The following is a 12,928-nucleotide window of genomic DNA, read 5'->3' on the forward strand; positions in this document are numbered from 1 at the left end:
TAATCCAGCAGCAGCTGGGCGCAGAGCAGTCCTCCTCCCTGCCGCGGGGGGCGCTGTTCCTCGGAGCCCTCCGTTTTCTTTGCGCCGCCGCCGCGCCCTCTCCGTCCTCCTCCTCCTCCTCCTCGGGGCCCCTTTTCGGCGCTTGCCTTCCCAGCGGCCCTCGCGCGGGCCAGCCAATCGGGCGGCGCCGGGGCGGTGGGCGTGGCCAGAAAGTTTCCTCGGCTGCCTGAGGGGCTGCGTGAGGCGCTGAGGGGAAAGAGAGAAAGAAGGGAGCCGGGAGGGCGGAGGGCGGCCGGGCGGGCGTGGCTGTCGGCGCCCCCTCCCCGAAAGGCCCCCACCCGGCGTCTTGACCCCCATGGCGCCCCTCCGGGAGGGGCCCGGCTCCGGGGGCGGCGGCGGCGGCGCGGCGGGCTGAGGGAGGGGGGAGGGGCGTCTGAGGGGGGAGGGGATGCTGTCCCGGAAGAAAACGCGCGCCGAGCTCTCCAAACCGGGCGAGGTGCAGGGCAAGTACGTGATCAAGGAGACCAGCCCTTTGCTCCGCAGTGAGTGCACAAGCCCTTCCTTCCTCCCCGGGTGGTTTGGGGCTGGGGGGGGGGTCATATGAACGGGAGGGGGGCATTTCAGTACCAGCATCACCTGGTCTCTTGTGGGGAGAGGCTGGGTGCTAACGTGATTAAAATACAGCGGTACCTCAGGTTACAGACTCCGCTAACCCAGAAATAGTACCTCGGGTTAAGAACTTTGCTTCAGGATAAGAACAGAAATCGTGCTTCGGCGGCGCGGCGGCAGCAGGAGGTCCCATTAGCTAAAGTGGTACCTCAGGTTAAGAACAGTTTCAGGTTAAGAACGGACCTCTGGAACGAATTAAGTACTTAACCCGAGGTACCAAATAAACCGGGGGGGGGGGCGGCAATTCAGTACCAGCATCACCTGGTCTCTTGTGGGGAGAGGCTGGGTGCTAACGTGATTAAAATACAGCGGTACCTCAGGTTACAGACTCCGCTAACCCAGAAATAGTACCTCGGGTTAAGAACTTTGCTTCAGGATGAGAACAGAAATCGTGCTCTTGCGGCGCGGCAGCAGCAGGAGGCCCCATTAGCTAGAGTGGTGCTTCAGATTAAGAACAGTTTCAGGTTAAGAACGGACCTCCGGAACGAATTAAGTACTTAACCCGAGGTACCAAATAAACCGGGGGGCGGCAATTCAGTACCAACATCACCTGGTCTCCAAAGGGGAAGGAGCCGCCTGGTGGGGGGAGAGGCTGGGTGCTAACTTGATTAAAATACAGCGGTACCTCAGGTTACAGACTCCACTAACCCAGAAATAGTACCTCGGGTTAAGAACTTGGCTTCAGGATGAGAACAGAAATCGTGCTCCGGCAGCAGCGGGAGGCCCCATTAGCTAAAGTGGTGCTTCAGGTTAAGAACAGTTTCAGGTTAAGAACGGACCTCTGGAACGAATTAAGTACTTAACCCGAGGTACCACTGTATCGACATCACCTGGCCCCACCTGGTCTCCAGAGGGGAAGGAGCTGCCTGGTGGGGGGGTGGGAGGCTGGGTGCTAACTTGATTAAAATATTGAGGGGGGGGACAGGTAAGCCCCACCTACCCAGGGGCAGATTTAGGTATGATGAGGCCGTGGCTGGAGCTAACAGTCAAGGGTCCCTTTAAGCTACTGGAGGTAATGGGGCCCTTGATATGCCCAGCTGTCCTTTGCCAATAACAAATGGTCGCTGTTTTTTGTGTTGAATATATGCCATATGTCTAGTTACAGGCAGGTAGCCGTGTTGGTCTGCCATAGTCGAAACAAAATAACAATAAAAAAATTCCTTACATTAGCACCTTAGAGACCAACTAAGTGTGTTATTGGTATGAGTTTTCGTGTGCATTTTTATTTTGTATATGCTATAGGGTAATTTATGGACCTAAGAGGTATCTAAAGCCATTTGCACATAACAAGTAGGAGCCTGCACAACACAAAACACTGTTGCTGTATGTAGGCTTTATTTTTATTTTTTTTACTTTATATTTTGGAAATGTACATGCAGTTTTTTCCCCTTTAAATTTTTGGGGGGCCCCCAAGAGAGTGGGGCCCTAAGCTAGAGCTTGTTTAGCTATACGTAAATCAGGCACTGGCCCCACCGCACATAATTGGTCTCAAAGACGCACCCCATTTAAATGGTCATTTGCTTTGGGGAGGGCTGGCCCCCCTCACATATTTTATTTGGGGGTGAAGGGACCTCGACCCCTAGGAGCCGGCTGCTATAGCTCGGGAGTGTTCTCCCCTCTTCCCCATGAATCATTTTTATTATTGCATTTACATTCCACTTTTTCCTCGAAGGAGCTCAAGGCGGCATATACATGGTTCTCTTCCCCCCACCCCATTTAATCCCCACAACAAACCTGTGAGGTAAGTGAGGCTGCATCATAGATGGAAATGGGAAGTTCCCTAGCGGCAGCAGCACCAAGGGGTCATCTGGCCCAAACAGCCGCCATCGCAGTGCAGGGCTGGGTGCAGCTGGAGCACCCATGGCAGGTGGCCACCCAACACCTGTGGTTCATAAACCCCCAACAGAGGAGAGCCCACCCCCTTCCCATCCTAGGAAACACTGGACACCCAAGGGCTCATTAGCCCCCTCCCCCAGTCCAAAGAAAGCATCCGTGGCAGGTGACCGTCCAGCCCCTCAGCACAAAAAAAACTCCCATGAAGGGGTGTGTGCATGAATGACTTCAATCTGTGGTGGTGTGTGGGTTTATTGTTGGGGGCAGTATGGAGACCAGGGTTTGCACTCGGAAGATTCAGGTTGCAACCGTAGCCCTGCTAAATTCAGTGGGGTTTGTTCCCAGGTTAAAGGAGGGTTCTGGTTATCTGCAGTGTTCAGCACCTCTTTTGAATGTGTTGCAACGGTTAAAAGGAGTTGGGAATTCTGAACGAGGAAGGGAGCTGAAGGTGAACATGTGTATGTGTGCACACACACGTAAATGGAAACGCAGCCTTATGGCACCTTAAACCCCACCACACACATTTATAGCATGAACATCTTGTGGATAGACCCTGTGCTTTGTGCCTGAAGTGCAATCCTAAGTTGGCACACATGGCTGCAGGGCGGGCAGGCAGAGGGGGACAGAGAGGAGGGAAACCAGAGGGGAGCAAGGTGCAGAAGGGCAGTTTTCCTTCCCTAAAAACCAAATAGTGAGCATGGTAACACATACATCCTGCTGCTGGAAAGCAGAGCCACCTCACCTGTCACTATTTTGCCTTTTTGTACTTTTCACCATAGGTTTGTTTTGCATTTGATTTCCCTCTGTATTTTTTCCATTATTCATTTACACACATACATACAACCCCAGTGTAATTTACACCCTAGGGCAGGGTTAGCCACATAATGTGGTGTCCTCTAGATGTTTCAGACAACAGTGACCATCATTCCTGGCTATTGGCCTTGCTGCCTTAGGCTGATGGGACTTGTAGTTTCCAGCATCTGGAGATCACCACATTGGTAACTAATGGAATGGGGTGAAGGAGGTTCCAGGGAGTGGGGATTTTGACAGGGCTGGGAGATCTTTTTTGGGCCAAGGACTTGCCTTACCCTAGTGGAAAGCTATTGGGGACCACATTCTGGTTGTATCCTGAAAACAGCTTGACTACTTTTTGGATATTTGCAAGAAGAGATTTCTGCCAAGATATTTCCCCTCTGCTTTGAACCTGTTTATTTATGGAACTTACTAACCAATTCCTAGATGAAATGCCTCCCAAAGTCAGTGTACAATAAAATCCTTTGAAGAGAATTGTTACTGCCTCACCCAGTTTCAGTTCTGCCTCTCCCAGACACGTAGTAATTTTAAAAATTCAATGAAATAATGTGCCTACTTTGACCATGTTGAGGCCTTTCAATTTTTACTGCAATGCTCTGTTGCAGATCTGATGCCTTCATTCATCCGTCATGGTCCAACCATTCCAAGACGAACAGATCTCTGCCTTCTGGACCCGGGTTCTTCTGCCTACGCCGCGGGTGGGGATGGAGCAGTTTCCAGAAACCAGAGCTTCCTCCGGACTCCAGTGCAGAGGCCCCCTCACGAGATAGTGAGGCGGGAAAGCAACAGACTCTCTGCCCCTTCCTACCTTGCCAGGAGCCTGGCCGACGTCCCCCGGGAATATGGCGTATCTTCCCAGTCCTTTTTAACAGAGGCAAACTCCGTAACTGAAAATGGCGATGCCGGATCCCGTCACTATTACGACCACCACTTTTATAATGGTCAGAGGCGGCACCAGCTGGGGGATCATGTGCAGGAGGAATATAGATACTATGAACATAACACTGACCTTGTCCAAAGGATGTCACAGAATCAGGGAAGGCATAGTTCAGGCAAGTATCTGAGCTTATTTTCCAGAATTGGCCATTCCGAAGTACAGCTTATATGTGTGTACATGTGTCATACTGGTGGCAGTAAACAAGGATCTATGTGTGTATAAATACCTTTCAGCATCTCAAGCTGCCTTGAAGAGAATGGAACTATTGGTCCATATAGGTCATTATTGTAAGGTGTGGGGGATTTTTCTTCTAATCATGTGATGTTTCTTCTAAACATCTGATGATGTTTCCTGCTTGGCAGGGGGTTGGACTCGATGGCCCTTGTGGTCTCTTCCAACTCTATGATTCTATGTTCCAGAAGCTCCTCCTCAGAGAGAAACCAAGCTGTCTGCTGACTTCTGAGGCAAGGCCATGGGAGTATTCACAAATGCCTGGTGACCTGCGTGTGTTTCTGTACTGTCTTCTCGAAGGGTCATTCTGCGAATGGTTTTTAAATACAGCCAGGGCAATGTTTGCAAACTTGCAATTTGCAGGAAAAGGAACGTGGGCGAGAGAGATGGAAAAACACAGGCCTTTTTTATATGCAGTTGAAATGTTGAGTGTTATCTTAAGTTTCCTCAGAAAACTGGTGATTTTGTTCTTGAAGAGTGAGGGGGCATTTGGCCTTTGAAGTCGAGTGAGAAGACATCAGATGTTTGCCTTGGAATGTGACTCTTCCTGGGCGTGACAGCATTCCGGATCACATTTTTCATGTGGTTTACTTGTGTTTACTGAAGGAAGCTCATCAGACAAAGTGAAATTCTTGAGTAGCGCTTGTGGAATCACAGTACTGGGCACAGCATAAAGACTCTCAAGCTCTAAAATGTGGTATTTATGTTGTAAACATAAACAGATTGATATGTAAGCATGTCATACTTTCCCCCAGTTTCCTTGGTTATGAAACGCATTGCATTCAAGTTGACCATCTTGTGCAGATTGCAGAGGGGAAAATAAATCTGCAGGCAAGAATGTCAAAACTTTAGGGTTACTGACCTCAAATATGAAACTCCGCTTTTGAGAAAGAGATGCTTTTCTCTCAGAAGGCTTATTATTATTATTATTATTAGAAGAAGAAGAAGAAGAGAGGCTGAGCTCCAAAGAGTTAGAGACTGGTTCTGTGCCGTGGAAAATTAAATGCCTGTGCATTTGACTGTTCTATAATGTTTAATTTTGGTTTGTTTTAGGAATGATACTTGGTGTATATAGCTTATTCAGATTAGCAGGGGGGAATGTCGAGTCTGCAAACCAAATAACCCCTATCTGTTTCCTGTGGCCTCCATTAATCTGCCACCCCACCAAACTCCTGCTGATTGGCAGGAGAGAAGTTTTTGAAGAACATGATCTCATAGGCCTCTGCTGGTGGGAGTGGCTTGGTTGTGGAAATGGAGTTGGAAGCTGCTAGGCTGCCTGGCTGCCGGCCACCATGGAGTGTACATGATGGCAGAGAGGGGGAAAGCCAAGCCACAGATGACGGAGCTTCTTGAAGGCCTTCACTTAGAGCAGTTTGTTGGCATGAGAGACAGTAATATGCTCTAGTGAGGTAGCAGGAGGCTGTGCTGGATGGGAGATTTGGGATGCAAACCCCACATTTAAGGAAAGGAAGCTTGCGTCCTTTAGAGGAAGGAGAAGGTAGTTGTGTTTTGGCATTGGCTGAAACAATTGCGTATGAGCAGGCAGCAATTTGGCTTTGACGGCAGCTGAAAAATTATAGGTCTACTCCAAAGAAACAGAGAACAGGTTAGATGTCGATGAGGAAGCAAAGGGAAAGGGCTGGAGCTGGAGCTTGCTGGAGACAGACTGGGGGGTGTGGTGATCCCATTAAAGACATACTTGGGGAAGCGTCTTATCCGGACCCATTGCAATCGGATGCAGCCCCAAAACTTCCTTCCTCACCTTGGTTGGTGACCTTTGTTCAGAGAGGGGCAGGGAGAGTGCAACCCTTTTGGCTCTTATTGATCACAACTTTCAATACTGTTGACCAAGCCATGCTTCTGGAGCAGCTCCCGAGTCTGGGAACTTGTGGTCACTTTGTTAAAATGGTTCCATTCCGGCCTCTGAATCTGGTTTCAGAGTGTAACAGTTGGGGGGTCTACCCCTTGGTGCCTTGGGAGCTTGTTTGTACAGTTCCCCCAAGGTTTAGCTTGCCCCTCTGCATGGAGCCACTGGGAGGTGTCATCAGGGTATTTGGAGTGACATGTCAGCTACTATACTGATGATACCCATCGCTGTCTCTTGGTGCATCTGAATCAGGAGAGGCAGTGGTAGTGGAGGTGGTACCAATTTTGTGGACCAATAAATTGAAGCTAAATCCAGCCAAGATTGAAGCACAGTCTCTTGCAGGTTCTTGAGCCTAGGAATTTGGGAGATGGCTAGTAGTTCCCTTCAGGGTTGCAGTGCTCTGGATGGAAAAGGCTATTTCAAGCTACAGCTGGTTCACCATCTCAGAAGCTGCAACTCGTGCAAGATGCAGCAAGAAGGCTGCTGGCAAATATTTCTAGCTGGGTACGTACCACACCGGTGTTCGATAGTGGGCTATCTGGGAAGGTGGTGGACTCTCCTTCCTTGGGGGGTTTTAAGCTAGAGGTCCAGGATGTTTGAGCTGTGATTCCTGCATTGCTGCAGGGGGTTGGACTAGATGACTCTTACGGTCCCTTCCAACTCTACCGTTCTACGAATCTGTGATCTGCATTGGTTGCCAATTCACTACTGAGCCCAGTTTAAAGATGCTAACATTGAAATATGAAGCCCCAAATACAGTGGAGCTTCTGGATACAAAATTAATTCGTTCCGGGGGGTCCATGCACACCTCGAAAAACCCGTATCCAGAGGCGCCACTTCTGTGCGATAGAGCGCTTCTGTGCATGCGCAAGTGGCAAAACCTGGAAAAATACTTCCCGGTTTACTGCTTTCGCAACCCGAAGTTTACGTTACTTGAGAATAATGTAACCTGAGGGCCTGCTGTATCTGAAAGAGTGCCTTCTCCCAAATGAGTCTGCTTGCCTGTTAAGGTCAGCAGGGGAAGCTCTGTTGGTAGCACTGCTACTCTCTGTCCTTTGAGGGGCAGTAGCACTTGGGAGGGAATGACCTCCCCTCTTACGCCCATCACTCTGTGCTTTCCAACAGTTGGTCAAGATGCACCTCTTTACCCAGGCCTCCCCCCCCCCCTTGCTGTGCCCTGTATTCACACGAACCATTCAGGCCTCTGGCTTGTTCACATCAGGGGCGTGGAATGCCAGCTCTGCAAGCCAAATAGTTTTCATCTGCTTCCCCTGGGCCTCTTTATCTTTCTCTCCTCCCCACCATTGAGGGATCATAGCTGAAAAGCAGAGCACATGCTTTGTATGCCGAAAGTCACAGGTTCAGTCCCTGGCATCTCCAGCTGGAAGGACCTGGTAGGAAGTGATGTGCAAGGCATCTGCCTGCATTGAGAACTGGGGGTTGAGGTTGCTGCTGCCTGCCAGAGTAGGTGAACCCAGTGGTCTTGAGTCTGTGTAAGACAGCTTGCCGTGTTCCCTGGCAGCCTTGCCTCTTAAGCAGGGCTTAATTCATACCTAGAGAACGCCCTCCCACTTCCATAATCTGTCTCTTGATTTATTGGGAGGCTGGGGCTGAAAACTTGAGGCTTTCATTCCAACATTTGCTCTTGGATGTCCTGGGAAACAGATTACACAATCAAGAACCATCTTTTTTTCTGATAAGCAGCCCTGTTATGCAATAGCTATGGGTCAAGTGTCTGTGTTTTGTCAGTCTTGAAAACATGGAATACTTCCCAATTTGAACTTCTTTGAATACTGCTCTTTCAACTGCTTATCCCCTTATCTGGCTTGGCATGTCTGTTATGTTTTGGGGTATGTTTTGATAGTTGCTATCTTCACTCTGCCTTCCATGATACCGAGTCTTCCCATTTTAAAAAGTTCTCTTTGGAGAATAGCCTTCTGTTCTGGGAGGCTGGGTCTTATGTGTGCAAACCTGAAGTGAGCTGGGATTTAGTAGCCATGTGGCACAGAGACAGCTACTCAACTACTTCTGACTTTACTAGCTAATGAACTTTTGCAAGCAAAAGGAGCATGTTGCATAGAAAGCATCAGTGCTCTCTCAAGGCAGGAATGTTTGTGAGAGGAAACGATAAATCTAGGCACTGAGAAGGGGGTGTATTGTGGAATTGATGACAATCTTTTGCTGCTTTTCTGAGGAAAAGAAGTTGTGTAACTTTGCAAGAAGCCTGTTAAATGTCTGCTTTACTGATGCTGTTGTGGGTTGTTTCCCCCCCCCTCCAGGCATCGGGCGGGTGGCTGCTACATCGTTAGGAAACTTAACAAACCACAGTTCGGAAGATTTACCTCTCCCTCCTGGCTGGTCTGTGGACTGGACTCTTAGAGGAAGGAAATACTACATAGACCATAACACCAACACAACACACTGGAGTCACCCACTTGAGCGAGAGGGGCTGCCTCCAGGGTGGGAGCGTGTGGAATCAGCTGAGTTTGGTGTGTACTACGTCGACCACATCAATAAAAGAGCACAGTACAAACACCCCTGTGCCCCCAGGTGAGTCGTCTGTGGGCTTCCCTTGGGAGTTTCAACCAACGCCTTAGGCTGCAATTCTGTGACCACTTGTTGTTGTTGTTTAGTCGTTCAGTCGTGTCCGACTTTTCGTGACCCCATGGACCAGAGCACGCCAGGCACTCCTGTCTTCCACTGCCACCCGCAGTTTGGTCAGATTCATGTTTGTAGCTTCGAGAACACTATCTAACCATCTCGTCCTCTGTTGTCCCCTTCTCCTTGTGCCCTCCATCTTTCCCAGCATCAGGGTCCCCTCCAGGGAGTCCTCTCTTCTCATGAGGTGGCCAAAGTACTGGAGCCTCAGCTTCACAATCTGTCCTTCCAGTGAGCACTCAGGGCTGATTTCCTTAAGAATGGATGTGTTTGATCTTCTTGCAGTCCATGGGACTCTCAAGAGTCTCCTCCAGCACCATAATTCAAAAGCGTCAATTCTTCGGTGACCACTTACCTGGGACTTATCCCCATTGAACTCTGTGAGACCTCTGAATAGCCGTGTAGGATCGCACTCTAAGAGAATGAACCTCAAATGCCTTACTGCTAGCACGCATGAAGGACTTTCACTGGTTTCCAGCTCCTAAGGAAGAGTGGGAAAGAACCCAACATCAGATCACCAATCGCAGAACTTTGAGCCTCCCTTAGCAAAGTCTGCCAAGAGTAGATGACAGAGCACACAACACATAGGTAGTACTCAGCACTTGCTCTCTACTTCCATGACAGGCAGTGCAGAGCCACTGTCTGCTTAAATCTTTAGTTTTTCTGGCTTCTCACCTGTTGAGACACACCCCAGAGACACGGCTAATCCCAGACTGGGAGATACAAGAATTTATGCTACAGATGCATTGGTGTTCGTCTAAGTGGTGGAATTCGCAAGATTTAACACACCCACCTTTTAAACATAGATAAGCTTTGTGGCACAGATCTCTCCATCCAAATCTGATAGACTAAACTCCCAAGTATGGGTATGTGTGCTTTGAAGTTGGCTTTCAGAGTGTCGTCAAGCTGTATTCAGTCAAATCGTTGCACCAGCACTAGCCAGCCCAGGGATTCCTTTTAACGCAGTGGGACTTCCCTCCTCTCTTCCCCCCTGCACCCTCCCCAGATCAGCCCTGGAGAGCTGGGGGAACTCCAATACAACCTTTTGTATCAAAGTATGGGTTGACCCCTGGGCTGGCACTGTTGTGCCTTGCTTTGCATTTCCTAAATCAGGAACACCAAAAAAAACTGCAATGGGAATTTGCTCACTCCAAGTTTCTGCACCCCAGCCTAAGAGAGCTCCTGTTACCATTTTTGGTGTTGAAGTGACTCATTTGATCTTTGCTGTATCTCTGTGCAGCGTTCCCCGTTACGATCAACCACCTCCGATGACCTATCAGCCACAGCCAGCCGAGAGGAGCCAGCCTATCCTTGTGCCTGCGAATCCATACCACACTGCGGAGATCCCAGATTGGCTGCAGGTCTATGCCAGGGCTCCTGTAAAGTGAGCATTAAGCGCTTGTCTTATGAACTTCGAATTTTTATTTCTGCCCAGTGGTGGGCAATTGATTGACTATAAGCCTGTGTTTTTTTAAAAAATGGAGGCATATTGTTTGGGACATCTTGAATGTATCCAGAACGTTAAGCTTAAGTTTGTGTAGCATCTTAAAAATAAATGATATGCTCTTAATATAATCGCTATTGGCTGGTTATCCAAAGTAGCATAAGAACATAAGACCTCTGGATTTTGTCCAGAAAATTCCTTGTTATTGTTGTCTACTGGCCAGGAGGGCTCTGTTGTGCCTCCACCGTCAGAGGCAGCAATGCTTCTTAATACCAGTTGCTGGAATCCACAGGAAGGGAGGGAGAATGTCCTTGTGCTCAATAATAATAATAATTTATTATTTGTACCTCGCCCATGTGCCTGGGTTTCCCCAGCCACTCTGGGCGGCTTCCACAAAAGACCAAAAATACACTAAGATGTCACACATTAAAAACTTCCCTGAACAGGGCTGCCTTCAGATGTCTTCTGAATGTCAGGTAGTTGTTTATCTGTTTGACATCTGATGGGAGGGCGTTCCACAGGGCGGGTGCCACTACTGAGAAGGCCCTCTGCCTGGTTCCCTGTAACTTTGCTTCTCGCAGAGAGGGAACGGCCAGAAGGCCCTCAAAGCTGGACCTCAGCGTCTGGGCAGAATGATGGGGGTGGAGACACTCTTTCAGATATACTGGGCCGAGGCCGTTTAGGGCTTTAAAGGTCAACACCAACACTTTGAATTGCGCTTGGAAACGTCCTGGGAGCCAATGTAGGTCTTTCAAGACTGGTGTTATGTGGTCCCGGCAGCCACTCCCAGTCACCAGTCTAGCTGCCGCATTCTGGATTAGATGTAGTTTCCGGGTCACCTTCAAAGGGAGCCCCATATAGAGCGCATTGCAGTGATCCAAGCGGGAGATAACTAGAGCATGCACCACTCTGGCGAGACAGTCCATCTCCCAAAAACAGTACTTCTGTCTTGTCAGGACTCAACCTGCTTCCAAGTCTTTCTCATGACAGGAGGCTGGTTTAGATGGGCCAGGCTCTGATCCAACAGGCTCTTATTTATTTATTAAATTTGTGCACTGCCCTTCACCCGAAGATCTCAGGGCGGTTTGCAGCATAAAGCTCTCCTTATCTTTATCCAGTGCTCGCTCAGTCGGTTACGCCGTTCTCTTGTCTCTTGCAACAGATACGACCACATCTTGAAGTGGGAGCTCTTCCAGCTGGCTGACCTGGATACATACCAGGGGATGCTGAAGCTGCTTTTCATGAAGGAACTGGAGCGGATAGTGAAGCTGTACGAAGCCTACCGCCAGGCTCTGCTCACCGAGCTGGAGAACCGCAAGCAGAGGCAGCAGTGGTATGCCCAGCAGCAGCACGGCAAGAACTTCTGAGCTCCTTCCCCTTCGCAGCGGACTCTGAGGGCTCTTGGAATCTGAGGGGACTCTTTTAAAAAAAAGAAGAAAAAATCTTGAACAAGTGCTTTGGTTAAAAAGGCAGCTTCTCTCTCGTTGATCTTGCACCTTTTGTAATTAACTTCTTGTGTATCATGTTTATTGAATACAAAAGATGTTTGTTATATTGTATAAAGAAAGTTAGTTTCTTATTCTGAGAGCCAGTGTGGTGGGAAAGTTCAAGAAAAGCCACGTTTTATATTATTATTATTATTTTGCCTGATAACCTTTTTTTCTAGCAACGGTTGTACCTTGGAGAAGAAATTTTATTTCCGAATGATGTCAGTGCGAGAAGCGCCCTGAAAGTTAGATGAAGCCTGTTTGCTGCCTTCCGGCTGCTGATCTTCTGGGCTGCCTTGCCTCCAGGGGAAAAGGAGGTTCTGTTTTTCTGCTGCAGCTCTGTGGCTGTGGACACAGCTTTAATATGCAAAAGGTCCACATGATCTTCCATTATAAAAACATTGCAGAAATACGGTTCTGTTGGACCCAAGCAATGAATAAGCGACTGCCTTATTTTGACTGTTGAGCTCATCCTTCTAGTTTGCTGCGGATCCTCTCAGGAGTGTTTTGCCATATGCAGGCTGGCGCAAGTGGGCTGCGTTGAAAAGCAACTGGAGACCCGAGCCGCCTGCCTTAGCCATTTGGAGCAAGTCTCACCCTAATCAAACCAGCAAGGAACGATTTTGTGAAAACTTCCATCCAGTGGTAAAGTTGCCTTTGTTTCTCATTTCACATTTTGATCTGTCATCCTGCAATGTGTATGAAAGTTCTGTAACATCTGTGTCCTGTAAATCTCAGCAATCAAATAAACTTGTTTTTGTTTATGTGGCTGGAACAAATTTCTCTCTGGTTTCCACATGACACTAAGCTGCGGTTGAACACTGCCCTAGTGGCCTAACCATGGTTTAACTTGCTGCTAACAAACCACAGGGTGAAGACATGGCTTGTTGCTGGCTTATGGACCCTGGCTTGTTTTAAGCGTGGCTTGGCATTATGTGGAAACCCAGTAGCACCCTTACTTAACCATGGTTTGTTGTCCTTGTTCAGAT

The 12,928-nt window shown here is 48.7% G+C and overlaps 1 protein-coding gene across 1 annotated transcript; it reads left to right on the top strand.

The window, feature by feature from the left end:
* The first annotated feature begins 384 nt into the window (after positions 1 to 384).
* On the top strand, positions 385 to 12,703 carry SAV1 (salvador family WW domain containing protein 1). The gene is made up of 5 exons (XM_083438941.1): positions 385 to 542; positions 3,921 to 4,367; positions 8,630 to 8,900; positions 10,249 to 10,392; positions 11,615 to 12,703. Exons 1-5 carry the CDS (start codon positions 449 to 451, stop codon positions 11,817 to 11,819), a joined length of 1,161 nt encoding a protein of 386 aa, XP_083295067.1. The 5' UTR covers positions 385 to 448; the 3' UTR covers positions 11,820 to 12,703.
* Positions 12,704 to 12,928: the final 225 nt, after the last annotated feature.

The sequence above is a fragment of the Podarcis tiliguerta genome (genome assembly GCF_965153285.1).
Source record: "Podarcis tiliguerta genome assembly, chromosome: 1".
Classification (NCBI taxonomy): Eukaryota; Metazoa; Chordata; class Lepidosauria; order Squamata; family Lacertidae; genus Podarcis; species Podarcis tiliguerta.

Excerpts from the sequence above, each read along its gene's own strand:
- SAV1 (XM_083438941.1), top strand. The coding sequence starts at position 449 with ATGCTGTCCCGGAAGAAAACGCGCGCCGAGCTCTCCAAACCGGGCGAG. Across the intron at positions 543-3,920 it reads GACCAGCCCTTTGCTCCGCA|ATCTGATGCCTTCATTCATC; the intron begins GTGAGTGCACAA and ends GCTCTGTTGCAG. Across the intron at positions 10,393-11,614 it reads TATGCCAGGGCTCCTGTAAA|ATACGACCACATCTTGAAGT; the intron begins GTGAGCATTAAG and ends CTCTTGCAACAG.